At 35.7% G+C, this 26,567-nt stretch overlaps 6 protein-coding genes across 13 annotated transcripts; 5 read left to right on the top strand and 1 right to left on the bottom strand.

Moving 5' to 3' along the window:
• Positions 1–307: 307 nt before the first annotated feature.
• Positions 308–1,929, top strand: LOC110812438 (E3 ubiquitin-protein ligase ATL6-like). Its single transcript, XM_022039224.2, has one exon. It carries the CDS (start codon positions 601–603, stop codon positions 1,759–1,761), a length of 1,161 nt encoding a protein of 386 aa, XP_021894916.1. The 5' UTR covers positions 308–600; the 3' UTR covers positions 1,762–1,929.
• Positions 1,930–2,397: 468 nt separating this feature from the next.
• Positions 2,398–6,411, top strand: ERCC1 (nucleotide repair protein). The gene is made up of 9 exons (XM_088214898.1): positions 2,398–2,920; positions 3,183–3,321; positions 3,989–4,092; positions 4,487–4,586; positions 4,737–4,813; positions 5,143–5,242; positions 5,416–5,487; positions 5,585–5,653; positions 5,862–6,411. Exons 1-9 carry the CDS (start codon positions 2,649–2,651, stop codon positions 6,192–6,194), a joined length of 1,266 nt encoding a protein of 421 aa, XP_088071024.1. The 5' UTR covers positions 2,398–2,648; the 3' UTR covers positions 6,195–6,411.
• A 315-nt stretch (positions 6,412–6,726) lies between these two features.
• Positions 6,727–9,323, top strand: NFD3 (Ribosomal L18p/L5e family protein). Of its 2 annotated transcripts, none has more exons than XM_088214903.1 (3): positions 6,727–7,020; positions 7,091–7,199; positions 8,156–9,323. In XM_088214903.1, the coding sequence occupies exons 2-3, from the start codon at positions 7,094–7,096 to the stop codon at positions 9,016–9,018; spliced, it is 969 nt and encodes a 322-aa protein (XP_088071029.1). In that variant the 5' UTR covers positions 6,727–7,020; positions 7,091–7,093; the 3' UTR covers positions 9,019–9,323. The 2 variants fall into 2 exon arrangements, with proteins under 2 accessions (XP_088071029.1, XP_088071028.1); XM_088214902.1 differs by having other exon boundaries at positions 7,091–7,203; positions 8,108–9,323.
• A 548-nt stretch (positions 9,324–9,871) lies between these two features.
• ADCL (D-aminoacid aminotransferase-like PLP-dependent enzymes superfamily protein) lies at positions 9,872–12,988 on the top strand. 4 transcript variants are annotated; one of them, XM_022043357.2, is made up of 6 exons: positions 10,208–10,301; positions 10,505–10,551; positions 10,817–10,895; positions 11,058–11,236; positions 11,665–12,338; positions 12,495–12,988. In XM_022043357.2, the coding sequence occupies exons 4-6, from the start codon at positions 11,118–11,120 to the stop codon at positions 12,587–12,589; spliced, it is 888 nt and encodes a 295-aa protein (XP_021899049.1). In that variant the 5' UTR covers positions 10,208–10,301; positions 10,505–10,551; positions 10,817–10,895; positions 11,058–11,117; the 3' UTR covers positions 12,590–12,988. The 4 variants fall into 4 exon arrangements, with proteins under 4 accessions (XP_021899048.1, XP_088071025.1, XP_088071026.1 ...); XM_022043356.2 differs by lacking the exon at positions 10,817–10,895 and having other exon boundaries at positions 9,872–10,301; XM_088214899.1 differs by lacking the exon at positions 10,817–10,895 and having other exon boundaries at positions 10,163–10,301; positions 10,401–10,551.
• A 916-nt stretch (positions 12,989–13,904) lies between these two features.
• LOC110815499 (Protein kinase superfamily protein) lies at positions 13,905–26,556 on the bottom strand. 4 transcript variants are annotated; one of them, XR_015817533.1, is made up of 7 exons: positions 17,963–18,484; positions 17,501–17,748; positions 16,202–16,587; positions 15,509–15,641; positions 14,668–14,757; positions 14,160–14,584; positions 13,905–14,083 (listed from the first exon to the last, which is right to left on the bottom strand). XR_015817533.1 is itself a non-coding variant. In XM_088214896.1 (7 exons), the coding sequence occupies exons 2-7, from the start codon at positions 20,114–20,116 to the stop codon at positions 14,423–14,425; spliced, it is 1,158 nt and encodes a 385-aa protein (XP_088071022.1). In that variant the 5' UTR covers positions 20,117–20,128; positions 26,335–26,556; the 3' UTR covers positions 13,905–14,422. The 4 variants fall into 4 exon arrangements, 3 of the variants coding, with proteins under 3 accessions (XP_088071022.1, XP_088071023.1, XP_088071021.1); XM_088214896.1 differs by lacking the exon at positions 17,963–18,484 and adding exons at positions 19,978–20,128; positions 26,335–26,556 and having other exon boundaries at positions 13,905–14,584; XM_088214897.1 differs by lacking the exon at positions 17,963–18,484 and adding exons at positions 19,978–20,116; positions 26,335–26,556 and having other exon boundaries at positions 13,905–14,584.
• LOC110815525 (putative E3 ubiquitin-protein ligase LUL4) lies at positions 22,831–25,996 on the top strand. Its single transcript, XM_022043353.2, has 4 exons — positions 22,831–23,499; positions 24,484–24,976; positions 25,417–25,519; positions 25,705–25,996. Exons 1-4 carry the CDS (start codon positions 22,883–22,885, stop codon positions 25,725–25,727), a joined length of 1,236 nt encoding a protein of 411 aa, XP_021899045.2. The 5' UTR covers positions 22,831–22,882; the 3' UTR covers positions 25,728–25,996.
• Positions 26,557–26,567: the final 11 nt, after the last annotated feature.

Here is a 26,567-nt window from a genome sequence, read left to right as displayed (position 1 = left end):
ATTTATATATTTTAGATTTAATTAATGTTTATTATTAAATTAATAACAATTATTATCTAATTAATTAAGCTTAATGACATAAATAATACCATAAAACAATTTATGAACATAAATAATGTTTAAGTTCCATTTTTTCTGATTCGTACATTAGAAACTTCCGTGGCAAATAATACCGGTCTACGTGGCACGCCTTCTCTGACCCAACTGCTGACGTCACCCATCGTGTTCTCTGGAGGGAAGCTCCGCTGAAACCTCTCCCTGGACCCCACCGCACTCCACTCTTTTCCCCTTTCTCTTCTTTTCCACGGCACCTTCTTCCTCAACCTTCCTCCCCCTCCTCTCATTTATAGACCACGCCTCTCCCTCCTCACTCTCATTTTCCTCTCGTTGCTTTTTTTTTTTTTTACTCTTTTCCCCTTTCTCTTCTTTTCCACGGCACCTTCTTCCTCAACCTTCCTCCCCCTCCTCTCATTTATAGACCACGCCTCTCCCTCCTCACTCTCATTTTCCTCTCGTTGCTTTTTTTTTTTTTTTTTTTTCTCTTTCGGAAAAAAAGAGAAAGAAAAACGAATCATTTTCAGATTATTCAAGCTCGCCACCATGATTTCCGCTCTTAAGTTTCGAGTGTGCTCCGCGAAGCGTGGGATGTTTTCTCTCGCCTTGCTTCTTCTCTTCCTCGGTCATCTCAGCCCGGTGGCCGCTCAGCTGAGTCCGCCCGACCCATTTCAGAACCCGCGATTCAATCCCTCGATGGCTATCATAGTCGTCGTGTTAATTTCCGCCATGTTCTTCATGGCGTTCTTCTCCATCTACATCCGTCACTGCTCCGACTCAAATAATGCCGGGAGTGTGCGCCCGCTCGCCGTTCTTTCCCGCCGACTTGCCGCAGCTCGCGGGCTGGACCGCGCCGTGATCGAGAAATTCCCCACTTTTGTTTACTCCGACGTCAAGGGGTTGAAGATCGGAAAAGGCGCGCTGGAGTGCGCTGTATGTCTCTGCGAGTTCGAGGATGACGAAACGCTGCGTTTAATCCCCAAGTGCGATCATGTCTTCCACCCTGACTGCATCGACGCCTGGCTCGCTTCCCACACTACCTGCCCTGTCTGCCGTGCCAACCTCACTCCCCAGCCGGAAGATGAGAATTCGCCCGCGGTTCAACCCACCGAGTCTTCCCGCGAGGAAAACGACATCGAGTCCCAAAACGACGCCGTTCTTTCCGATCACGAAAACGACACCGTCACAGAAAACGCCGGCTCGGCTCCACCTGCGCCGGAGCAGCAAGTGGTTCCCGCTTTGAAAAGGAACCGTACACGTGGATCTTCGAGATCCGGAATTTCGTTTATCAAGTTCCTGCGTTCGAACTCAACCGGGCACTCTGTGGTGCAGCCAGGAGAAAACACCGAGCGATTCACGCTGCGGTTGCCAGTCGAAGTGAGGAAGCAGATATTGAAAGATCGGAAGCTGAACCGGGCGACCAGTCTGATTGTTCTGCCTGGAGAAGCGAGCTCAAGGAGAGGTTACCGAACTGGAGTTGATGGCGGGAGCAGCAGAGGAAAATCTAGTAGTTACCGGCGGATTGACCAGCCGGAACGGTTGATCGTCAAGTCAGACCGATGGGTCTTTCTCAGAACCCCTTCGTTTTTCTCAAGAGCGTCGTCTTTCAAGTCCCCCAGGGTGGCGGCCAATGACGGCGAGGGTATGTCGACTATGTTGAACGGGCCGGGAGCTCAGGGCAGTGATTCCGGTCGTCTTCCGGTGTAGTAATTAGCTACCGGGCCCCGTATTAATACGAATTTTTTTTTATTTTCTAAATTGTGTATAATACGCTTTTTTTTGGGTATTTTTTAATTATTTTATTTATAAGAACAATGTAGTTAGACACACAAAGTCTTTTGAACACATGCTTCCGAAAGCTAATTTTTATTTTAATTTCGTTTCTATTTAGAACTATCATAACGTAAATATTTACTATGAGTAAATTACAAGAATTTGAATATTAAACGTTAGTATTTATATATATATATTATAATTTAATAAATACCTTATATTATAAATTAACACCCATAAAAAACACACCCTTTGTTCATTTATTTGCTAACTTTATTTTAAAATTCATGAATTCTGAAATCAAATGTGAACTTGGAATGTGCTGTGGAATCAAATTCAAAGTAAGGCAATGAGTTCTTTATGCATTGGCAAGTTGGGTTTTCAGGATATGATTTAATTGAAAAATAATAAGTTATTGGACCACAACCTTATGGACCGATATGGATGGCATTAATTATTGGTATTAATTATTTGGTAAAAAATCTTAATTTTACAAATTTAAATAATTTTTTAATTAATTTTCTTAAAATAATTAGTTTAATTATTATAAAATTCGAATTTTCTTGAATTTTAAATAATTATTTTTTTAAAAAAAATATAGTTCTTCAATAATTAACTAATAAAAATTTAAAACTTATCAACAGAAAACGGACCAGGAAGGGACCTACTTTTCCCGTTGACGGCTACTCGAAACAGGTACGGAACCAAGCCCTGATTTTTGGGTTGGGCCTGCGAGAAGCGGGTCAACCCGAGAACCTCCATTAACAGCGAGCAACAACAACCGCGCGCCACCGAATTAGAGAAGCAACAAGAAAGTGAGGATGGAGAATCAAGGAAAAGGAGCGGAAGCTTCGGAAAATCCAGAAGCCAAAAGCTTGAAGAAGACCCGGATAGTAATAGGGGTACCTTCATATCAAGAAGTGATTGAGAGCTCGCAGTCTAAATCAACACCACCTTCTCTCTTCGCTCCGTCGCAATCGTTTTCTCAGGCCTTCTCCTTTGTCAAATCCTCTGAATTTTACTCCCCTCCGCCTCCCGCCTCCGATCCCTCTACCTCTTTACAACCTTCTCTACCTGCTCCCTCGACGCCAAGGTAATCTTCATTCTGTAATTCACAACAAATCATGCACCTGGCTTTTTTTTTTAAAAAAATTTCTGTTCATTTTTTCTTGGCTTTTGGAAACGTTTTTTTTTTTCTTTTTTTTGTTTTTTCGTTTAAAATATTGGGATGATTAGAGAACGGGGAAAGCACTTTAAGGAATTACAGATTAGGGTTTAGTTTGAAAGCTAAAGTAATTTTTACTTGGATTGAAATAATTCATGTGGTGTTTGATATGGAAACGGTTTTTTTTTAGCCATGTTGGTAAACCCAATGTGGCTTCTTCTTCTTCTTCTCCGGCAGTGTCAGTGGGCTCTGCTTCAGCAACTGCCGTTGGTTCATCCTCCTCGAATTATACTCAAAGTCGCAATGCAATCATTGTTAGCCACAGACAGGTAAATTTGATGTTTTCTGGAGTCTCGGTATAGTGTTACTCATGGCAACTGGTTGTTAAACTGTAAGGATATAGTTGGTCATGAAATTTTAGTAGTTGCCTTTAAAATTTATGCTTGTGTAGAATATTAGAACATAGAATACCTTCTGTAGAAGTGTTCTTACAAGGCTTTTTTTTGAATTGTAATGTAATGTTGATGTGTATATGACTATATGTATATAAAATCGTAATGAAAAGATGTTTACATCATAAACAATGCCAATAAATCACGAATAGATGCTAGAAGTTGCAATTGAATTAGCAGTAAAGTTCAATTAGGAGTTCATATCTGTTGTACTGGAAGAATAATGAGGTTAATTTTTACAATTTTATTGAGAATTTTGACTATCTTCTAGTTAATTTGGCTGTAGATTTACAAATAAATTCCATAAACTCTAGATTTGTTCCAAACATAGCCTCAGTATTAACTGTGCGATTTAGGGTGGAATTATGCATTGTTTGCTTATCATGATTCACTCAAGTTTAACATGTGTTGCAATGAACCTACCTGCTTTTACCATTAGTAGTCTTTTTAGATTAGGTGCATAAAATTCCTGAAGAAGTTCGCATTCTTTTTATTTTATTCTCAAGAATTCTCCTGAGTAGAAGTTGCCTCCTGTCTTATCCAGAAAGGGAATCCTTTGCTAAAATGCATCAGAAATGTGAGATGGGCATTTGCAGATATTGTTTGTGACTATTTGCTGGGGCAGAACTCCTGTGCTCTTTATCTCAGGTTTGGAATTCCAGAACTTGCCATGTTTTTTCATTTCTGTGCATGTAAAATTACAAATGAGTTTGTTAAATGTTCTAAAGATTTGACAGAATCTGTTTCTCTGATTCATCATACTTGATATACTATGGCTGGTTGATGTTTGTCTTTATTATTTAGCATTTTCACTTATCAAACACTATAACATCAGTCTTTGAAATCTTGTCACGTTGGCAATACTCTCAAAGTTTCCTTTTTTTTAATCGGGAAATTTGTGTATTTTGATCCAGCTGACTTGGTTCTAATACAATGCCTTTGCAGGCTGACTAATGCATTGCATTAGATGTTAACTAGTGTATTAGATGCATGTTCAAACTTGCTCTTACGAAATAACTATAAGAATGATCACTTGATGCAGTCTTCGGTATCATCTACTACATCCGGACTACCTATATTATCGTATAAGAGAATTACAAAAGAATTTTAAGCTTCGTGTTGTTCTTTGCCATGTTGATGTGGTAAGCCTGATTTTTAAATGATTTGCTCGTCCTTTGATATAGTTGTTTTGATATAAAACTTTAGCAATATTTGATGTCCATAGAGATGTTAAGTTCGGTAGCTTTTTATCTTTCTATGTTGCTCATTCACTCTGTTACCATTGGTTACAGGAGGATGTCATTAAGCCTTTGCTTGAAGTTACTAAAACCGCATTACTTCATGATTGCACCTTATTATGTGCCTGGAGGTATGTCGATTTCTCCAGAAATGACTATAAAGCCTAAATGTCAATATGAAATATGTTTGGTTGTGTAGCGGTCTGATACTGCTATCTTTTTCACTAGTTAATATTATTCTGTAACTCTTCTCCTCAATATATAAATATATATATATATGTATGTGTAATAATTTATTCTATAAGGCTAAGTAGGAGGATGTCTGTTCTCTAAAACTTATCAATTTTCATTCACTTGCCTTTGGGTTTCTTTTGCCAGTAACTGAGTGGTGAAAAAAAAAAGATAAGAAACGTGCTTCAATATGGATATTCTTTATTGAACTCGATGTTATTTGGTATAGCTTGGAAGAATGTGCTCGTTACTTGGAAACTATAAAAGTATATGAGAACAAGCCAGCAGATCTTATACAAGGCCATATGGATACAGACTATTTGTCACGGGTAAAAACATTTTCTGATACCTCCATGCTGCTATGCTCTTATAAATTATCTCTTATGGAGGAGGAAAATCTTTATCTCTGAGCAGACAGTTAGCAAAAGTATTAAACCAGTATCAGGCATACACATGTTCCTGCTTTTAAGTGATTGAGCCGGGACTATTTTTCCTGTTGCAGCTAAACCATGCTCTTACAAGTGTTCGGCATATTAACAGGACGGATGTTGTCACCCTTGGTTCTACTTTTGGGGTATGCTTCTTGCCTTGCTCCCTGGATATTTTTATTTGGCAACTTTTGTTTATTTATATATTTTTTTTCTTTGAAACTGCTGGTCATCTTTCTGCAGTCTCTTTCGAATCTCATGGATGCATCAGCGGAAGATCTAGCTCGCTGCCCTGGTATAGGAGAACGCAAGGTACTATTGATTTTCTCATTAGTTTGCGTTTCATGATCATTACCATGTTGTATGGTCCAAATAATACTTAAAAAAGTTAAAATATAGTTCTTTTCATTTGTGGTTGTATCACGTTCTCATTCTTATTCCATATACTTGAAATTTGAACTAAACTCAATTCAAATCTTTTGATTATTAGTGATCTTCTTTGCTGCAATTTATGATCTAGGTGAAACGCTTATATGACACTTTCCACGAACCATTCAAGCGTGTTCGTCCCAGCCACCCTGCTGCCCCTGAACCTCCCCCTGTCCAGAAGGACGTACCCGGGCCAACAAGTGAAGCTGCAGAGGTGGAGGATAAAGAAGCAAGTGAACCTAAGAAGAAAGAACCTGAAGCCGCTCTTAAATCTGCCCTGTCTACTGCTTTTGCCAAATACTCCGATAAGATCGGTAAGAAGAAAAGCAGATCACATGATTCGGAAGAAGAGGAAACTGTGTTGACAACTGACAATGGATCACAAGCTGAAATTAGGGAATCCAGGGAAGGAACTCCAAGCTGATATTGCCTCGCCTTCTAACTTCTAACGCGAATGTAAAACCCATCGCGACTGATTGATCACGCGAAATAGATTAGGAAATTGCCTTGGATATAACTCGGGGAAAGAACAAATATGATTTATCCCGGTCGAGCGTGGTTAAAGGTCGAAAATAATTTATAATTCCATGTATCATTATCTTGATCTCAATCAGTATATTATGTTATCATATTTCTGTTCATGGTTACACAATTTTTCAACAGCATTGTATTTCTAAAGGTGTGGTACAAGGCAAATCAGTATTAAGTGTTTCGATAATAATTTAAAATAAATTTGAAATCATCAATATATAATTTATGGAGTGAGATTTTTGTTTTTTTATATATTTTTTAAATGGAAAATTGGTAAATATATATAATATAAATCTATATTTTTTAATATAAAATAATTCATTTGCAGAATGATACCAATGAATTAAAATGCGAGTTCACATAATTATAATAAGTTATTAATTATTTAATAAAAAAATAAATTATCCAAGTCTATAATATTCCTATAATCTTAATTATCCATGGAGTTGTGCGCGTCCTAGAAACCGCATCAGCTAACCCTAACTGCTACAACCGTCATCTCCTCCCATCGACGTCTTGCCATTTCTACCTCTCACGGTATCTCCTCTGCTTCTCGACGTCGCATACGCCGCGACTCAAAATACGAATTCCCTGCGCCGTCTTTTCAGTCGAGCTCGACGCTGCCACTCTAATATCCTCAAACTCGTATCGCTGCTTCTTCAAATACCGAAGCAACATTTTTTCCGCCGGCGCCGCTCCAAATAGTACAGTAACGGCAGGTAAGTTGGTGTTTGAGAATCCGATCGTTTCCATTACAATCATGCCTCTAACTATATTTAATCGATACAGAAGATGTATTCTCTCCGTTCCGTTAGCCATGCCCGCTTGTCCCTGCTTCGATGTCGTGATTCCCTCAAATGGGCCTCTCAGTTTTCATCCAAATCTGGCGGTTTTCCAGGTAGGTTTCTTGTCTTGCCCGCTGTTTGTTTAACGGGAAAATATAGAGAAAGTAATTTTTCTTTTATGTTTTCTCTCTTTTCATGTTATTTTAGGGCTTAAAGATTTATTTCCTCCTTCAGGGTTTTATTTGTTTCGTTTGATTGATGAGCTCAACGTGTGATCTGCGTCGAGCTTGCTTTTGATTTCTGCTAAATTGCTTGCTTAATAGAGCTAATTTTGTCATGATTGACTTTATCAACTAAAAACATAGTTTGCTTCGTGCATATTTTGTTTCTTGCTGATCGAATATGAGCTAATTTATTGAAACTCGTTCGTCAGAAAAAAAGGAACATATGTTCATTTCCATGGTTTTGTAGAAAGTGGCCTGATTTCAGATTCAAAGTATGAGCAGCTCTTTTCTCTCTTTTCTTTCTCAATTAAATCTAATAGTGATCAGTATATAAGATATTGTTGAACTTATTTGCGAATACACACTTATTGAGGAGATTATGTAAATTATATTAGGATAACAAAAGTATTGATCTCAAGCAGAATCTCTAGTGGAATTAGGACCACAGAGTATCATATGGATCACTTCTTTAATATTTTGGAAAGTATTTTATCATTTTTTTCTAATTGAACTAAGTGCAGATTTGCAGATGCATTTCATGAAAAGTTTGGATTTTCCCAAACATAAGCTAAGGGTTTCTTCTTCACCGAAGTGTTTATTTCAGCAGTATATAATATAGTCTTCTAAGCATTTTTTGATTTGTTGGTGAGATCTTGATGTTTGTTTGTTTATATTCTGTCATGAACTAGTCTTTTTGTCTGTGGTAAATGAACTTGGTATTATTTATTAGATTCTCTTTTTGATATTATTTGAACGAAAAAAAGAATCCTTCAAGTTAGGGGTAATTTTGTAGGTAGCTTTAATAATGAGTAGTGATTCTTACCCTTCTGAGAGTCCTGCTGCAGGAGAAAGTCCAGGAAAAGTTGGAGCACCAGAAATGAATACAGGTTCAGTTAATTCAAATAGAAATTTCTCTTCTGAATACCCTCCATCTTTCCAGAGTTTTATGAATTCAGCAGGATTCAAGAAAGCTGAGACGGAGAGGAATTCCATGTCCATGAATTTTGTGCGAGGCATAATAGAAAAAGATTCATTTAAAACTGGTGGTGATTCCGGAGGTAATTTTAATAATTCCAGGGGTGATTCTTACCCTTCTGAGAATCTTGCTGCCCGAGAAAATTCAGGAAAAGTTGGAGGACCAGAAATGAATATGGGTTCAGTTAATTCAAATCAAAATGTCTTTTCTCAATACCCTCCATCTCTCCAGAGTTTTATGAATTCTGGAGGCTTCAGGGAAGCTGAAACAGGGAGGAATTCCATGTCCATGAATTTTGTGCGAGGAGTAGTAGGAAGAGATGGCAGAAACCTAATGGGGTTTTCTCCACAACCCCGGGGTCACATTGAACAAAATGCAGACTTTGTACACATAAAACTTTTGCGGAATAATACATTTGTTACTGTGACTGATTCCAAGGGGAACATAAAATGTCGGGCCTCGTCTGGATGCGTTCCAGAACTGAAGGGGGGGCGGTATAATGCTGAAGCAACTGCTGAGCACGTTGGTAGACTGGCTAAAAGAATGGGCTTGAAGTCAGTGGTAATGAAAGTGAATGGTTTTACTTTTTTCAAGAAGAAAAAGCAAGCAATCCTGAGTTTCAGAGATGGCTTCACTAATTCTCGAGTAGACCAGAATCCTATTGTGTATATTGAAGACACAACTCGACGACCACATAATGGATGCCGACTCCGAAAGAAGCGCAGAGTTTAAATAACAAGAGTCGAATTGTGCTCATTGTCTGTGCTGGCAGAAGAATGTTTCTGCCTGATGGTTAGTAAGCTGGTTAGACACATTATACATAAGATCCTGTGCTGTTGATGCTCAGGTTAGTCTGTCTAACATAGCTTGCTAGTTAAATCTGAAGCCAATCCTTGTCCTATCTCTTTTTCTCCGCAGAGGTGGATGTTTATTTGAAGCTGTTGTTTTATCCATTCACGAATTTGAAGTTATAGAGGTAGATAATCTTAGTGTTATCGATCCGAGGAACTAATAATATTAATCAGTTTTGGTGCTTATTGGCAACTCTGAAATGATTTCTCATGTTATGCTACTGTTCCCTCCTGCTACTTCCATGGATGGCAGAATCTTCTGTAACCTGGTTATGCATAGTTACTCAAATTAACTGTGCATATAAAATTTATAACTTCGAAATTTTCATATTTAATATATATTTATTTTTTAATAGCTTTTGCATTGCTAATATGATACTTAGTAATGTGATATAATATTATTAATTTTAATATACAAAATGTTTAAATTTAAAGTATAGAGGGTTTACGTTAGACTATGGGGAAAAAAATAATTATTAATTATAACAAATAAATTTATAAAGTCTGATTTTTTAAAATAAAACTTTTATGTTTTAGTTGATTTATCTTTTTATTATTAAAAATTTAATGAGTCAATTAAAATGTTAATTAATTAAATTTAGCTGCATATGTATTTAAATTAAAAGCACTATATTATATATATATATATATGTATTAGATTTGAAAAACTCAACACCTACTTAGTATCAATAAGATTATTTAAGTTCATAATTAAAATCTAAATTTTGGGTTTTACTTAATACAACAGTAATTAATATGCATTACATAGTTCTCAAAAAAAAAAATGGATTCTTTGAATCTATGAACACAAGAAATGGAATTATTTTATTCCTTGCAGACTGGCCGGCGGAATCTCAGCTCCACTGCCCAACCTTTAGCTTGCGACATGAGAGTTTGAAAATCTTGAATGCAAGATCATTCACCAGCTTCGAACTCTCAACCAGAGCTTCATCTCTCTCCTGCTTCAACCTCCCATGGTTTCTTTCTTTGCTCCCCTCCCAAAACCTCTTTTACAAAACCCGCATGTTCCCTCGAGACACAGAGATCATCTTCATGATTCCCGTTTAATTTCTTCCCCCAATCTTCCATGTCAAAATCACCGGTCTCCGTCCTTGCATCGACTGAGGATTTCCAGGAGTTCTGATCGTCCTGATATTTTTGCTGGTTAGTGTTTTTTGTTTGTCACTTTTCGCTTTAATTAACGTATGCTCAGATAATTCGCTTCTACTTCTCTCCGTTTCTTGACTATGAAACGATTTTCAGATTTTGGATTTTGACTTGTGCTTTTACTCTGCGTTTGGCTAGTATTCATCGTCGAGCTTATTGACTCTGAGTTGTAACGGTGCTATCATACTTTTGTTTGGCAGATTTTAGTGGTCAGATATCAGATATTCCCCTCCTTTCTTCCTCAGAGGTTGTTTTCTATGCTCCCTTTTTGTTCTTTTGGATGACTGTTCTTTTATTTAAAAGTTCTTCTTTTTTATTTTTATCTTTTTGTTTAAGAGCAAAATCTGTTGAAAATTCTAGTTTGTCCTTGGACAAGAAAACTATACTAAAGTTAACAGATTTACTTTTTAGTTTGAAGTGCCAATTTGATAATGTTAAAAGTACAAACTTCTACTTGATTCAATTCGAGTAAATTGGTCAGGTATCAATTTGATACATTTCATAACGTACAGGAACAGGAGATGTTTTAGATTATATCCCTTTGACAATCTTGAAGCTAGGTGTTTGAAGGGAAGGAAGAGGAATTTAGAGGTTCAGTGTGTTAATATTTGGGTTGATTACTTCTTTCCTATACTTGCATTAGTGATTGTGTGTCATAAATCAATACAATGGGAAACCCAGCTGTATATATAGGGGTTTTTTGTGTAAATTATGTTAGTACTGATTTTTGTGCATATATGCATGTTTGTCAAGGTTATTGAAGGGATCAAAGGAAGCCGAGAAAACTACAAAGGAAAACAGCAGTTTCTGGCCATGTACTCTAATATTTCTGGTGGAATAACAACAGAGCCATCAGCTATGCTGATTCCTATGGATGACCACATGGTGCACAGGGGGCACGGTGTCTTTGACACTGCTGCTATTATGGATGGGTTAGTGATTGCTAGCTTGCTACATTATAACTAGAGTTGTGAATTAATTTGATTTGACTTTGTTTCGTCGGTATTGATTATACGCCGTGTGTTTAATTCCTTGATTCCTTCAAGATCATCTGCATTTTAGTGGGAATATATGTGATCTGCTGCAGTTCTTGTAAATACTAATTGTACACTTATCTAACCTCTTTTTTAGGTTATATGTAGTCTTATTTTGTTTATTATTGACCCCTACCATATTTGTCATAGGAGATATAATTCTACAGTGACTAACTCGATGATCTATGCAGGTTTATATTCATTGAGTCGCTCTCTTTAACACTATTGTTTTGCATTAAAATCCAATATTTAAATATAGTAAAACTTAAACACCATTTTACATTTTAATCACAAAGCAAACTATTTTCTCTGTTTCCACATCTCAGACACCTCTATGAATTAGAGCAACACCTTGATCGTTTTTTAAGATCTGCATCCCTGGCAAAGATTAATCCCCCGTTTGATCGGGAGAACATAAGAAGGATACTCATTCAAACTGTAAGTGCTTCCAAGTGTAAGAAGGGCTCATTAAGATATTGGCTTTCAGCGGGACCTGGTGATTTTCAGCTATCTTCAACTGGCTGCTATCAGACAGCTCTTTATGCTATTGTGATTCAAGATCTCTCTACCTTTGATTCACGAGGCATTAAAGTAGTGACTTCATCAGTTCCTATAAAACCCCCAGAATTTGCCACAATGAAGAATGTGAATTACCTTCCTAATGTTCTTTCGAAACTGGAAGCCGAAGAAAATGGTGCATATGCAGGCATTTGGCTGGATGGTGATGGGTTTGTTGCTGAGGGGCCTAATATGAACGTGGCATTCGTTACCAAGGACAAGGAGCTTTTGATGCCACAGTTTGATAAAATTTTGAGTGGATGCACAGCCAAGAGGGTCTTGATGTTTGCAGATGGATTGGTAAGAGAAGGAAAGCTCCGTGCAGTAAGTGTACGAAATGTGACTGTGGAAGAAGGAAAAAAAGCAGATGAAATGATGCTTATTGGAAGTGGAGTTCTTGTCCGTCCTGTAATTCAGTGGGATGACCAAGTCATTGGTGATGGTAAGAGATTCTCCTTGATAATCTTTTACCATGAAACTTGCAGAGAATTTTAACATTCATGAACTTGAACAAACATGTTACCTTCCTTAGTGATTGAATATAAATATTATTTGCTGGTTAAAAAGTATTGACAATGAGATTTGTGCTTTTCTGTAGGCAAAGAAGGTCCTGTGGCTCATGCATTATTGAATCTTATACTGGAGGACATGAAGTCTGGTCCCTCTACCGTCCGAATACGTGTTCCATACTAACCAATAATCTGCTTCCCTGGCGTCCAAAGTAAGGGCTGGCTTCAAGCAGCAATGAAATATCCTCTTAGATTTGCAGGTCGACATGTTGGCATGATAGTCGTTTTAGCTTGTAAGGTAAAATATTCGTATGATCCAAAATAGAAGACCTTAGAATCTAATCCTGAAGATATGCTGATTATCTCTTTTAGGCTCCGAAAACATCTTTCAGCTGCTTTATGCATTAAGGACTTAGAGCTATCTGTAAATCTGTTTGCTGGGATATCAGAGCAACATCTGACCCCCATGGCAAAGTTCGTAAATTTGGTCTTTTCGTGTTCGATATGGGACTTAGGAACACGATGTAAAAGAACATATATGTGCAAATGAATGGAAATAAAAAATCTTCCAGCCTTCAAATTATCCCTCTTTGATAAGCATCTGAGAACCATGTTATACTTGGGTATGCTGTGGAGAGATTTTGGAGGTATCCTTGGTCAGGTCAGTAAAGTGCTAAGAAAGCTTGGAACTGACGAGTAGTAGAAATCCTGTACCTCCTTTGCCGTAGGTGATAGATTAGATCATAATTTCTTGGTCTCTTGATATAAGAAACTGCTCAAATTATGATTAATCAAGAAGGCAGGGCTAAAGCTCTGTTCAGATTTCTGTTTGTTGTTTTTAAATAAAACAATATCTCAGTATCTTTTGGTGCAAATCGAGCTTGGGAATTTTTAGCATCAAATCAGTTTTTCTACACTTGAATTTTCTCTTTTTCTGAACACTTTTAAAATTTTTTTCTCTAAAGTAGTACATATGAAAATTGAAAACAAAAAGTTAAAATAAAAGACAAATACTTATAAATATTGGGATACATATACTTTTTATGTGTAAATATTTCATCAAAAGGGTATTGAAGAGAGAAACATACAAGAGGTCCAAACACAAGATATGACAAAATGCTCTTTTCAAGATTCTTCTTTTGGGTTCTTTGGGAGGCAGCTGAACTTGCTATTCCTCCTCCATCTGCCTCTTTTGCAAATGGTTTGGTAATTAATCAATAATTAGTTGTCTCCTTTATATTTCTTTATATTTGATAATAATGGTAAAATATTTAAAACATGATTTAATTATTTTAATTTTTTCCATTAGCCAATAAAAGAAAGCTAAACATTTGAAACAAATTAAAGACATTAGAGAACAAATTATAATGAAAAAAATATTATGTACCAAATTATAGTGAGTGCTAAATTTTGTAAACTACTTTTATAATTTACCTAAAATTTTAACTATTTTGTAATAATTGAGTTTAATTAAATAAAGAGATGACAATAGTCACTAGTTCAGTCTGAAAATAGTTTCTAGATTTTCAAAATGGTGTAATATTACAAAATGGAATCAGTTAACCTCTTTACAACATATCTATAATCTTGTTTACTAACATTACAAGAAATTACCTTCTTTTGCAGTCCTGGAAGATGCTTGTCCCTATACATTCATTGCTCCTATCACTGTTTCCACCTACAAGGAGTCCGATTGAATGATCCGTTATACAACAGGAACTCGTTCAAACTCAAATTTTAATACAATTATGCACCTTTAAAATGGCTTTTTCCAGTCGTCCTAACTGGTGGCGCATTCACTACCAGTGTCACTTTCTATGCTCAAATGAAGGCTTCTCGAAACCATGCAGGGATTTCAAGAGAAAAACCAAAAAAAAACTCCAGGCAGCAAATTGGTGAATATACTTCTTATTGTTTACAGTGAAATTTTTGCAGAATGATCTTCTTGGCTTGTTCCACTTTGACGAAGAACTAGCACCGCATATTATCATCTTGCTGCAGTATACCAAAGGTGAACCTAATATCTGGGACTCGTTGCTGGAGGCTGAAATCTGGAGGAACCGGAGGAAGTAATGCAGCTATTGTTCTTAACAAGAGGGATTAGGGACTGAACGACATCTGTCATTAGTGGGCGATAATCTGCTTCCGGCTGCACACACATGACTGCAATGGCAGCAACCTAGGAGTACAATAGCAATCATTGAGGAAAAGGAACTTGGAGTTTTAGCATCAATAGTAAGTTTAAGAGTAGAGCAACCTCACCTGAATTAGATCCTTCTTTGAACATTGGCCTTGTAGAGCTGGGTCAACCATTTCCATTACTTTTTCCCTGTTAGTTAGCCTTGGAAGGGCCTGAGAAGTTATAGCATATACAAGCACTTCTGAGAATTCTGAACTTCAACCATTGTCAAGAAACATAAAATTTTTGTTGTTTGGTAGTTAGCCAAAAAGTGCAGATGACTAACACTATTATAGAATGATGATTCTTAAGTAGAGTAATCCCAAACAAGCACTTTTGTCAAACTACCAGATAGACATATGAGTCGGTGCTTATATTGATGACTAACAAGTTCCCTCGTGCGCAGGTTCATTTTGACAAAAAACGGATTAAGCACGGATTTTCTATAATTCGTGCTGCAACTTTACTACTAGAAATTGAGCAGCAGTTAGGATGTGAAATCGAGGCATCTGCCTCTTATACCATGTAAAATTAATTGATTGTATCAATATGCTAAAAGTTTAAGCTAATAGGAGATTATCCAATGTATATTTATATACAAGTGAGTACTTGGTAGCTAAAGATGCTAAGAGCAATCCACTATATGGTTACTAGTGAGGCATGATGTATTGATGCATACATGTTAATCTACAATTTCCCATATTTGGCTTACATGAAATAATGTAAAAAACTAGGATGTCATATTTACACGCTCTGAGATCTCAAGATTATATATATATAAATCTGAAAAACATGATATCAAGACCTCAATAACAGTACCGGGTTATTAAAAGTTTCAATAGGTAATTATTTCAATTTCTTGGCATGGTATAGAGTAGCCAGGAGTACATGGAATTGCATAAATGATGAGTCTTTGCTACTAACCCATGAAACAAGGACATGTTCCCCAGGAGGACGCTTAGTATCAACTGGTGTACGCCCAGTTAAGAGCTGCAGAAGAACCACTCCGTAACTGTAAACATCTGATTTCGTTGTAAGTTTTCCGGTTGAAGCATACCTACAATACCAAAGAAATGGTTATAGAAGTACTTTCTCCATTGTTCCAAGTTAAACTAAGAACTGCTACTACAGAAATTTGGCATCTCAAGATTATTGTCTTATGCTCACTTGAGCCAAGAAAAAAAGAATATATTCAGAAGATTTTAGAATATAACTTTAGGGATTTCAAAAGAAGAAAAATATTAACTTTAGGGATATAGTTCATCCTTTTCATTTTAACCTGATAGTTAGATGTGAAAAAGTACGTTGTCTGAAATATGTTTTTATGAAATGAGTGCTGAAGAAAAGTATCAGTCATCATAAATGCTTAAGAATTAATGTCAACTTAAACTTTGACGATATTTAATGTGAAATAAAGGCAGTATCCAAATGGGTCTTCCATGGTATGGGATTATTGATTAAGAAAATGACAGAATGCCCAATGGCTAACGGGGACCTTCCCTAACCCCCCCATGTGCATTTGCTTCTGTAGTTTCTGCAATATTTGCTCACCGGATAGCGAAGTACTACTAATGGAAACAGACAAATGAACAAAAAGAAGGATGATGGAGCACTCACTCTGGGGCCAAGTATCCGGTGGTCCCCATCACACGTGTAGAAATCTGACCGTTGATCTTGTCTGATCCCATCTTAGCCAATCCAAAATCAGACACCTTGGCACGAAAGTTTTGATCCAGCAGAACACTGGTGCACCTGAAGTCACGGTGAATCACCGTTGGAGTTGCATACTCGTGGAGGAACTCGAGTGCCCGAGCACAATCGAGGGCGATCCTCAATCGGGTTCCCCAATCCAACAGCCTGTATTGATTGTCGGGTTGGTGGAGATGGTGATGGAGAGTACCGTTAGGCATGAATTCAAAAATAAGGAGTCTGTGGTTTTGGTCAGCACAGTAGCCAAGTAGCTCCACCAAGTAAGGAGAATGCAGACGGCTTAGTAGATCAACCTGCAATAAAGATAAAGGCTGTTGCTTTGTCAAACCCATGTAGAGAAAATTGAATGCAATTCATGAATGGTGGAAGAAATTGTGAGTGATTGCACCACTAGTATAGAAATATAGTGCTAAGCATTGACTTTTTAATTATTGATTAGGAATTAAGTTAAGATGGTTTGACTTACAAATCCAACTTTTTGATAGTTGATGCACACTTTATGATGATGTACGCCACTTGAAAACATTACAAATGCTATTTCGACCGGTAAACACTAGCTTAATTTGCGGAAAAGTGTAGTGGAATTTTATCAAATAACTAAAATACAGTGAAATGCATAATTTAATTTAAACTCACAATTTTATAAAAAAAAAAGGTAGAAATACAAATCATGTAACTAATAAATAGATAGTAAAAAAGAGTAAGTAAAATTTCATTTCAAATTCTTGTGCACAATTAACTGCTAAATTATAGTTGAATTTTGCTTTTTTCTTTTTCAGTTCTTATAATTTTAGTCCATGATGTCTAAATTCTTCTAGAGAACTAATATTTTATTTTTTTGCAACAAATTATTTTTGTTGACACAGTATATTTCTTATTATCCACTAGTAAACTCGTAAAATTTTACGTCATGATTTTTGTTTGTCACCCTAAATTTTCTTCTAATAACCAAAAAAACTTACATTAATATATACCCATTTTATGAAATAATTCGTTCGTAAAAACAATTTCTTTAACATATATATAAAATAATTCTCCAATGTTTATGCAATACCCATCATGGATTTTTGTCACTAACAGTAAATATAAGTAAAATCAAATTGCCATTAACCTTCGACTACAGTAAATAAATCCAAGTTTGACAGGTTGAGAAGATAAAAGAGAAGAGCAAATAGAGACAAAAAGTCAATAAATGAAGTCACTGACCTCCATCCTGAAAGCACGCTCTCCTTGCTTTCCATCTCTGTGCAGTCTCTTAATCGCCGCAACAGTCCCATCACTCAGCACTCCTCTGTAAAACACACCAAACCCTCCATTTCCGATCACATTCGCTTCACTAAACCTCTCCGTCGCCGCTTCCAGTTCCCTGTACGTGAAAACCTGGACTCCTCTGTATTTTTCGGCCGGATCTCCACGGCTCAGATTCGCCCCATATAAGCACCCTCCCTTCACATCTGCCATTGTTTTCAACCAATCCTCAAATCCCAGATCAAATACACCAATTTATGTGCAGGAAATTTATGGGAAAAAAGAACAAAAGAAAAAAACACAAGTTAACTGTTTCGACAAGAAAGAAAATGTCAATTGGCGTAGGATTTTATCATTTATTATTTATTATCTCTATTGGGTTTCAAGTTTGAGTGGAATCCGGAAGTGGGTAGTGTTTACCTGGACTGGAGGTGAAGTCTATGGTGGTACGATGAGCAACGAACCTGGTACTATTGTTGCGGAGACTGCCGCCACTGTCATCTTTGCAGCTGGCTCTGTTTCTCGCGGATTTGAGCCGACGGAGCATGAGTACGATTACAAAAATAGCCAAGAGGACGACGATGGAGACGATGGAGATGACAATGATGATGACTGAATTCAAAGCCAAATTAATGCCAGCGCTCTGGCGGTTGCCCTGCGGAGGAGACAAGGAATAATAATGGTGGCTCTGGTTCTGATCATGGGTATGGTTCCGTGCAGGAATGGTGCTAGTTTCCATGGAAGAAAAAGAAAGAGTGAAGAATCCAAAGAAAGAGATAAAGAGGGTTGCAGGGAGATGGTTTTACGGGAAATGCAAAGCGAGGAAGAAGACGAGGAATAGGAGAAATATAGAGTTTCCCATACTAGGAGGGCACACATATAATTTGCTCGATTGTGTGTGTGTGTGTGTGTGTGTGTGGCTACTACAAAAAGAACACACAGTTTCTTTATTCATTTTGTAGGTCAACAAAGATTTTTCATTCAACTTTTTTTATTAAAATCGAGTAAATTTTCTTATTAATAAATAAAAACAAAAGAAATAAAACAAAATATTTTTATTAGCAACATCGGTATAATTAATTGGAAAAATGTCTAATCACGTAATTCTTATAATATATGAAAATTATATTAATTATAGAACAAATTATATTTATTTATTTTTTTATAATATTTAAATTAATTATATTTTAATAATTTTATTACATATATATTTTTTTTTTAAAAAAAATTTTTAAAATTAAAAAGAAAAAAAATGAGTCATGTACTTTGTTCGTCCCTTGCTTTGTATTTTGTAAGGAATGGTCTTTGTCTCTGTATCAGAGAGAAAGATCGGCAGCTTTTGCAAATTTTCAACATCTGTCGCAATATACCATATCAATGTACCATCCAATTTTACCCTTCTCTTCTTTTTTTGATTTTATTACAAGGAAAATTTACCAATTTACTACTCTAGTTATTTTTCAATTATATAATTATTATATATATATGTATATTTTTTTTAACCCTCAAAATATTTGATTTGACTCAAATTATTGGTATTAAAAAAGTAAATCTACATTCACATTATTATCCCTTAATTGATAATAAATTATAATTAATATATATATATATATATATCACTTAATTGATAACTCAAAAAAAAAAAAAAAAAAAAAACTAAAGAGAGAGTATGGAGAGGAGGTTATATAGTAGCTAGTGGTAGGACCCGCGATAGGATATCCCTACCAAACATAAAAACCATTTAAAGCCTACGAAGATCACGTGCCTTGAGTTTCTAGCCAGCCCGCCGCCCCCACCAACCCACAAGTCAAAATCCCATTTCTCTAAACTAACATATAATCCATGCGCCTTGCTTCTCTCGTTTCTCAACCCAACGCCTCATGTTGATCCTTACTTTCTGGGCTTCGGTCTACGTACTCTAATTGCTCTCTGTTGCCTCAAATTTTAATGGGTTGAGAACGAAAGAATCTAATAGGTTATACAACCCAAGTTTTGAGAGAAAAAAAAAAAAGACAAGGACTGTTGCCCCTAATTACTAGTCTCCTACGATTCTCACTATAATTTACTGGATAACAAGTTGTATGAACCTAAGGTGTCGTCCCGACACTTTCTCATTTGATGACCCCGAATAATTTCGAGCAGTGCATTGATAAATTACAACACAATAATTATAAGTTTTATTTTATAAGACAAACAACAACAAAAAAATTCGTTTAAATGAAGATAATAACCGGAGCAATGTTTCTTGCAGCAAAGGTGGAGAATGAGTCGATATAAAAAGAAAATGTTCGTTTAAATGAAGAAACGTGAATGAGATAGGAACGAAGAAGATTGGACATCTAAGAATTTAAGGGTAAGAAACGTGAGAAATTTTATATCTACCATAAATTATTATAGTGCTAAATTAACAAATTCTACTCTTTTTAGTAACTAACCGCTGAGAGTGACTTGCCATATTGAGCTGCCACAAGAGAGTAGAACATCACAATCTACATGAGTTGGGGCATTTGTCTCTTGCATCCTCTCTCTCTCTCTCTCGCCTCTGAGCATGTGTGATTGAGAGGGGCTCATCATCTGCAAGTCATGCTATTCATATGGCCATCAGATTTTGGTTCCATGTTAACTCTAGTTCCAGAACAGGATAAGAATCGAATTCAAGTAGGCCCCAACTACAAATCAATCTTGTTATATATACCCTATATAATGTACAATAAGATAGAATTACATTACAATCTCACTGTCATTCAAGTCTCCAAATCACGTGATCTTCACCCACCCACACAAGCGAAAAAACACCATTTGCTTTATGGACCTTAAGCATTCTTAATACATTCCAGAGAGAGTTCTGCTGGTTTGTTCACCGGAATTGGGAGATTTCTGGTGACTAATTACGGGAAAGAAATACAGATTTCTCGCTAATTATACTTATTTTATAGCTATTAGTCTCCCAAAACACTCCACAAAGAAGCTTTCTGAATTTCGCGTGCACTATAAATACATAGTAATCTCACAATTATGTAAAACGTTAAAAAAAAAAATTAATTCACGTATGTCGGTCGTGTTAAGAATGTAATTTCCCGTTCCTACTCTTACCTAAAATAACACTTCTTTTTTTGACTTCATGCGAATGTCAAAGGACAAACGGATAAGATTTACCAACTCACTTCATTTGAAAAAAAAAATGAAACAAACCAACACACTTAATCTTATAAAACAAAAGAGAAGTAGCTAACCCGAAATTATGCTTGGTACCTAAACATCATGTTCTTTTATAACATGGGCAAAAGGTAACTCAAATGGAACAGAACAATCTATTAGAAAACAAGCTACATAACATGAAATTCAAACTAAAACAATAATAATATTGTATAAGCTTATACTATTCTTTTCAATTTCGGCTTTTGTTTTGTTTTTTCGTTTTTAAACTTTTTAATGGGCTTTCTTATAAAGCTGTGCTTTTTTATATTGAACTTTTTTCATGGATCAATTTGTTTTTTACTTTGGGTTTAACACTAAAATTCATTGAGTTTAAAAAATGAGTTTAACCCCCATTAAGAAAAGTTTTATTAGGTCTGAATTTGGAACAATTTCCTAATAGTTTATACTATTACAAATAACATTCTAAGATATTCATATTTTGACCATATACTTATTTTCTCCTTCTGGGTTGTACTCGAAAAGATTCACCAAATCAGGATTTACTTCTCATTTCAACATAATATCATTGTGTGATAAATTTTTATGCACCTCTCTGCCTGGATAAGATATATAGATTAAGAAATTCCCAGTAATAGGCTAGCCTTTAGTAAATTGACGTAAAGAATCATGAATGACATCGAAATTTGATACTTAAACTACTTAATAATAACAAAGTATACAGATTGAAACTTTAGTGCCATTATTTTTTTCCAACTATAATATACACATATACATACATTATATGCATACGTGTATATATATTCAGGAAACTTGTATATATCCAGAAGTATGAAAACGACACGCAAAGGGAACAAATGCTTAATCAGAACAAATAGACGAAAATGGCACCTTTGTGTTTTAAAAATATGATAAATATTCTAAGTGGCAAATTTCTTTTTTCAAAGTAGAAAATTTGAGGTTGCATACAAAACTTAATTATGAGTTATATAGTCTTGATGCCAAATGCGTCCACTAACCCTTAAAAAAATTCATTTTTACGGGGAAAAAAATGCAAATTAATCATATAGTTCTTCTAAATGGTAAGCCCAAAGAAAATTAAGTTATTATCTTATTATGCTGTTTGCTTTAAACTAAGCACGAAAAAAAAATCGACAGAGAATTTTATTGAGAAGGAATCAATTGTGCGATTATTCTCTTTAAATTATGCAATGAGCCATTGGCTTGGAGTTGGAAGTTGCAAGAGGGGTTGGCCGAAGAAGTATAATAAATGTTCCATCTAAATAAAGCTGGCTGTAATGAAAGTATATAGAGAATTAACAAAATAGCTCTTATCTTTTTATTTAATACACATACTATGCATTTTTTTTAAGTAAAAAAAACATAAAACCCCTATTTTTTCTAGTGTCTATTAGTTCAAAAGCCTATAATTTTTAATCCCCTTATTTACAACTTGTAACTTATTTTTAATTTCGTGTAAAACGGGCTGAAAATATTATATCTATATTATACAAGAAATACATACAATATCACATGACTTTCACAACCTTTCACACCAGTTAATAAACTACCATTAGTTAAAAGACTTGTGATTTAAGTTAATTAAAATAAGATTGTAATTATAAAGTTAATTATAAAGCATAAAAACTTAAGGTGCAATTTTCTATTAAATTTATAAATATATAAATGTTCATGTATTTATAAAACATAAAAATTCAAGGTAAAGTTTTCTTCACACTTGTAAATAACAATTTAAAAAAATACATGCTCCATTTTAGAAATCAAAAGCACACGAGATTACAGTGAATTTAATAAAAAAAGTTGCAGACAATATGTCATGATTCTTTCCATCAAAGAAGCAATTATTAACTCTCTACAATGCCGAAGTGTCATAAAGCTAATGCAATTTTTTGTATTATCTATTTTGACTTGTTTATAGTTTTCGTTTAGGTCAGATTCAATCATCATTGTAACAATTCCGATAATCAGGGCAGGGGGGAAGAGGTAATACATGTACAGGAGTATAGAGTTTAAATATCTTGCATTAAAGAAATGAAAAGGCACAATACAGTCATTATTGTAGAAACCAATATCAAATCCGTATATTATTATTATTATATTTTAAAGCTTATATACCTTGTTCAGAATTACGTAAAGTAAAAATTTTAGATTATTTAGGGAATTATGATAACACAGCTGGCTTGTATATTCAGCCAGCTCTATCTGTATCTGTATCTGAATTTTCTCTATCAGAAAACCAGAAAAATGGGGCACTCCTTAAGCAAATTTAGAAGAAGACATCATAACCATCATAACTCACCTCTTCCTTCTATACCAGAAAACCCAATTCCCTCTAATTCTTCTTCTTCAACAAATCCAACAGCAGTTTCCATGACTAGTAGTAGTATTAACATTGCCAACACTCGTTATGGCAGTCCTCAAAATAATCCAATTCGTCCGATTTTAGCTAATGCATCGTCATCATTATCACCAGAAACACAAACTCCTCCCTCTAGTTCCTACAATACCCATATCAACAGTTCCCTCAACTACGCTCCTCCCGTTGGCGGTTACTCCAGCTACCGCCCCTACCATGATCATCAGCCCAGAAGGGGGATCCCTTCTCAGCAGCAAACAGTGCTTCCGGTAATTGCTCCACCCCCTTACGTGGATCACAATAGTACCAAGAAGATCAATAGCAATGTGAACGTGCACAAGGATACCATCACCCTTGTTTTAGATGAGAACAATTTGGATTGCCATTTGGTTTCTTTCACTTTTGATGCTCTTGTTGACGGCAGGTCTGTATTGTTTTTTTCATTTTTGTGTTGTTTCCAATTGTTCGTCCTGCTTTTTTGGTACCTTAAGTGAATTTTGGGAACTCAACTGGGGACATGAGAATTATCTTGAAGAATTGAATCATATTTTTCTAAACTATCTTTATTGTGTTCATTATTGTGAAGTTTAATTTTTTGTGCTGCAGTTTTCTTCCTCCAAGTAGATAGATGATTGTTGGCTGAGACATGAGTATAGCAAGTAGTCTTTTACTTTTCAGGAAATTATGTACAATTATGTAAAATGATATGTTAAAGTTTGAAGAGTGAGGTAGTGTTGAAATGCTCTTCAAGATGGAGACAAACAGCTTTAAAAAATCCGGAATAAATAAGATAATGAAACTACAGATACTAAAGCCACTTAACCTAAGCCAAGAAACATCATAAAGATTAGGAAACAGTAAGACCTTCATATTTTTCTAAGGACAAGGTACTCTACAAATCTAGTACAAAATGATGGGTACTGTCTAATCAGACAAGTTTTAAACAGTAAATCAGATTTCTTTGGCAAATTATGACATCTTCATTTGGGACTGGTTCAGGCAATTGTCTAATAATAAGTAAATTATCAATTTTGCTCTATAAATTATCAAGATTCATTTTGGGACTAAATTATGGTGTTCTGTAAAGTATCTAGAATGAAGTGCCAGGTAGTAGCCTATAATCAGATATCAGTTGTTTTTTCTGGAGTTTCAGGAAGAAAAGGCAGATTTACCATGACAGTAATGCAAGGTTGTTTGGAGCAGGTCATCAGATGTTACTTAGCGCTTTTTTTGCTGGTCTTTCTTGTTTGGTGTTTCCTCTGCAGATTTCAATTGCTCATCTTTCAATTTTCTAGTATTTCTTATTAAATCGTGATTTATTTTTACTAGCTAACTATGCATCAACTGTAGGACTAGTTAATGCTGATCTATATGACAGATTTCCCGTTTTCCTTTAATTTAATCACAGTATCACCATTCTATACTTCGCCAAAGAAGATACAGACTGTATGTTAACCCCACTCTACCCTGAAATCTATACACCAAGACGAATTCCTTTCCATAAAGGATTGGGCCAGAAATTCTCTCAGCCCTCAGGAACTGGCATTGACCTGGGTTTCTTTGAATTGGATGACCTATCAAAACCATTCCCAAAAGAAGACAGTTTCCCCCTTGTCATATTTGCAGAAACATGCTTTCCACTGAATGTGGGATTGGATCAATCCCCAAGAACAAATGCACAAATCACTGAAGCGGTTATAGAGAAGAATAATGAAGGCCAGTTTCAAGTAAAAGTTATCAAGCAGATACTGTGGATAGATGAAGTTCGCTACGAACTACATGAGATTTATGGAATTGGAAATCCAAAAGAAGCTGATCCCAGTGATAGTGATACTGGGAAGGAATGTGTTATTTGCTTGGCAGAGCCAAAGGACACGGCAGTTTTGCCTTGTAGACATATGGTGAGAACCCTGATTTTGTGCCCACTTAATTTCTTCAATTTTTTCTATATAAAATTTTAAGGTGTAAGCTGGCGCTAATAGTTGGTCTTACAGCAGCAAAGCAGACCTCATTTGTTTATATGGCCTAGGAGTCAAGCTTGAAGATTTAACTTTTGGCCTCATTAGGATGTCCAATCAATTTAGGTTTTTGAACAGATAGTTAACAAAGAATTGAACCAAACAATAGCTCTAAACTGTGTGATAGAACTGAACATGGAAATTCTCTCTGGCATGTTGTTAAACCGAAATAATGATAGTCGCCGAAAAGGAAATTTTACCAGAAATCTTGTGCTAAAACCATGTTTTTTCCAGTTCGCAGACATTTTTCTCATTCCATCTTCCTTTCTAACTCTAAAAATTAATTTGCTTCATGTATCTGAGTATTGGTTTCCATTTTCCAGTGTATGTGCAGTAAGTGTGCAAAAGAATTAAGGCTTCTATCGAAGAAGTGTCCCATATGTCGCCAGCCCATCCAAGAACTTATAGAGATAAAGGTTATGGAAGGTGAGAAGGGAGAGTCCATTTTCCACATAGGACTTTCCAGTAGCATCCATTCTTCACATTTTAAATGATTGTTCCAATTTCTACACGTGCAAAAGTTTTCTCTTTAAGAAACAAGCATCTCTTTTGCCTACACGCTACTCATTTCTGTTTGCAGAATCATTCTAACCTACTTGAATAACCTGCAGAACTTGTTCATGCTGATAGTTAACAAAGGCTATTTGCATAGCACGGGTGCGCCTCTAGTTGGTTGTTTGTTGGAAAAGTTTTGGACTGTTGGAGATTGGTTTGTGTATATCCAGTGGAAGCTGATATAACAATATAGTTTTGTTCATATTCTTGTCTATATCTGAAATGTCCCATCGAGTTTTCATAATACTAGGGGCAGCTACGTATATTGATGAAGAAAGTACCTTTGCTTTCATTCTTCATTCTTTGTTTATGCCAAGTATGTAAAGTTTTTAGAAGAACTGTTTGATATTTGTTTTTCTGGTTTTCCTTTCCTCTGTTAAATTTAGACCTCACCGTGCTAACCCAAACAACTTGTCCCAATCCTATCAGAAACTTCCACAACTAAAACAATAATCAATATTTAGTTGCAATTTCCTATCGAATAATCTAAACAGCAGCAATAGAAGACATTAACCTACGTTTTGCGAATTTCACCGCAAGTCTCGATTGAAAGAAAAAACATACAAACGATATTGAAAAACCAGAAGAAAATGAAACCGAAAGGGGAAAATAATCAATCACTCAAATATAATTCTGCAGACTCTAATGACAACACAGTTAAAAAGGGAAGAGTAATCAGAACTAACCAGATTGCAAGTTTAATTCCGAGCCAAGGCAGCCGTAGATTTGAACTCCTAAGCTGAGTGTGATTCGCCATTTTTTCTCTGTACACAAATCGCACGATTTCTCTCATTTTGCTTCCCGTCTTTTACGCTCCCGAGCTCTTTCTTTCATCGTCTCCGATCGCATGGGCTCGGTGCTCTGCTCAGTCTATTTATCCGATAGTTCCCTGGTTTATGAATTATTTTGTTTCCCTCTC

This window comes from Carica papaya, chromosome 3, assembly GCF_054855325.1.
Source record: "Carica papaya isolate Zhongbai chromosome 3, ASM5485532v1, whole genome shotgun sequence".
Classification (NCBI taxonomy): domain Eukaryota; kingdom Viridiplantae; phylum Streptophyta; class Magnoliopsida; order Brassicales; family Caricaceae; genus Carica; species Carica papaya.
The sequence above is the reverse complement of the archived record's forward strand: the minus strand, read 5'-3'. Positions and strand labels throughout refer to the sequence as shown.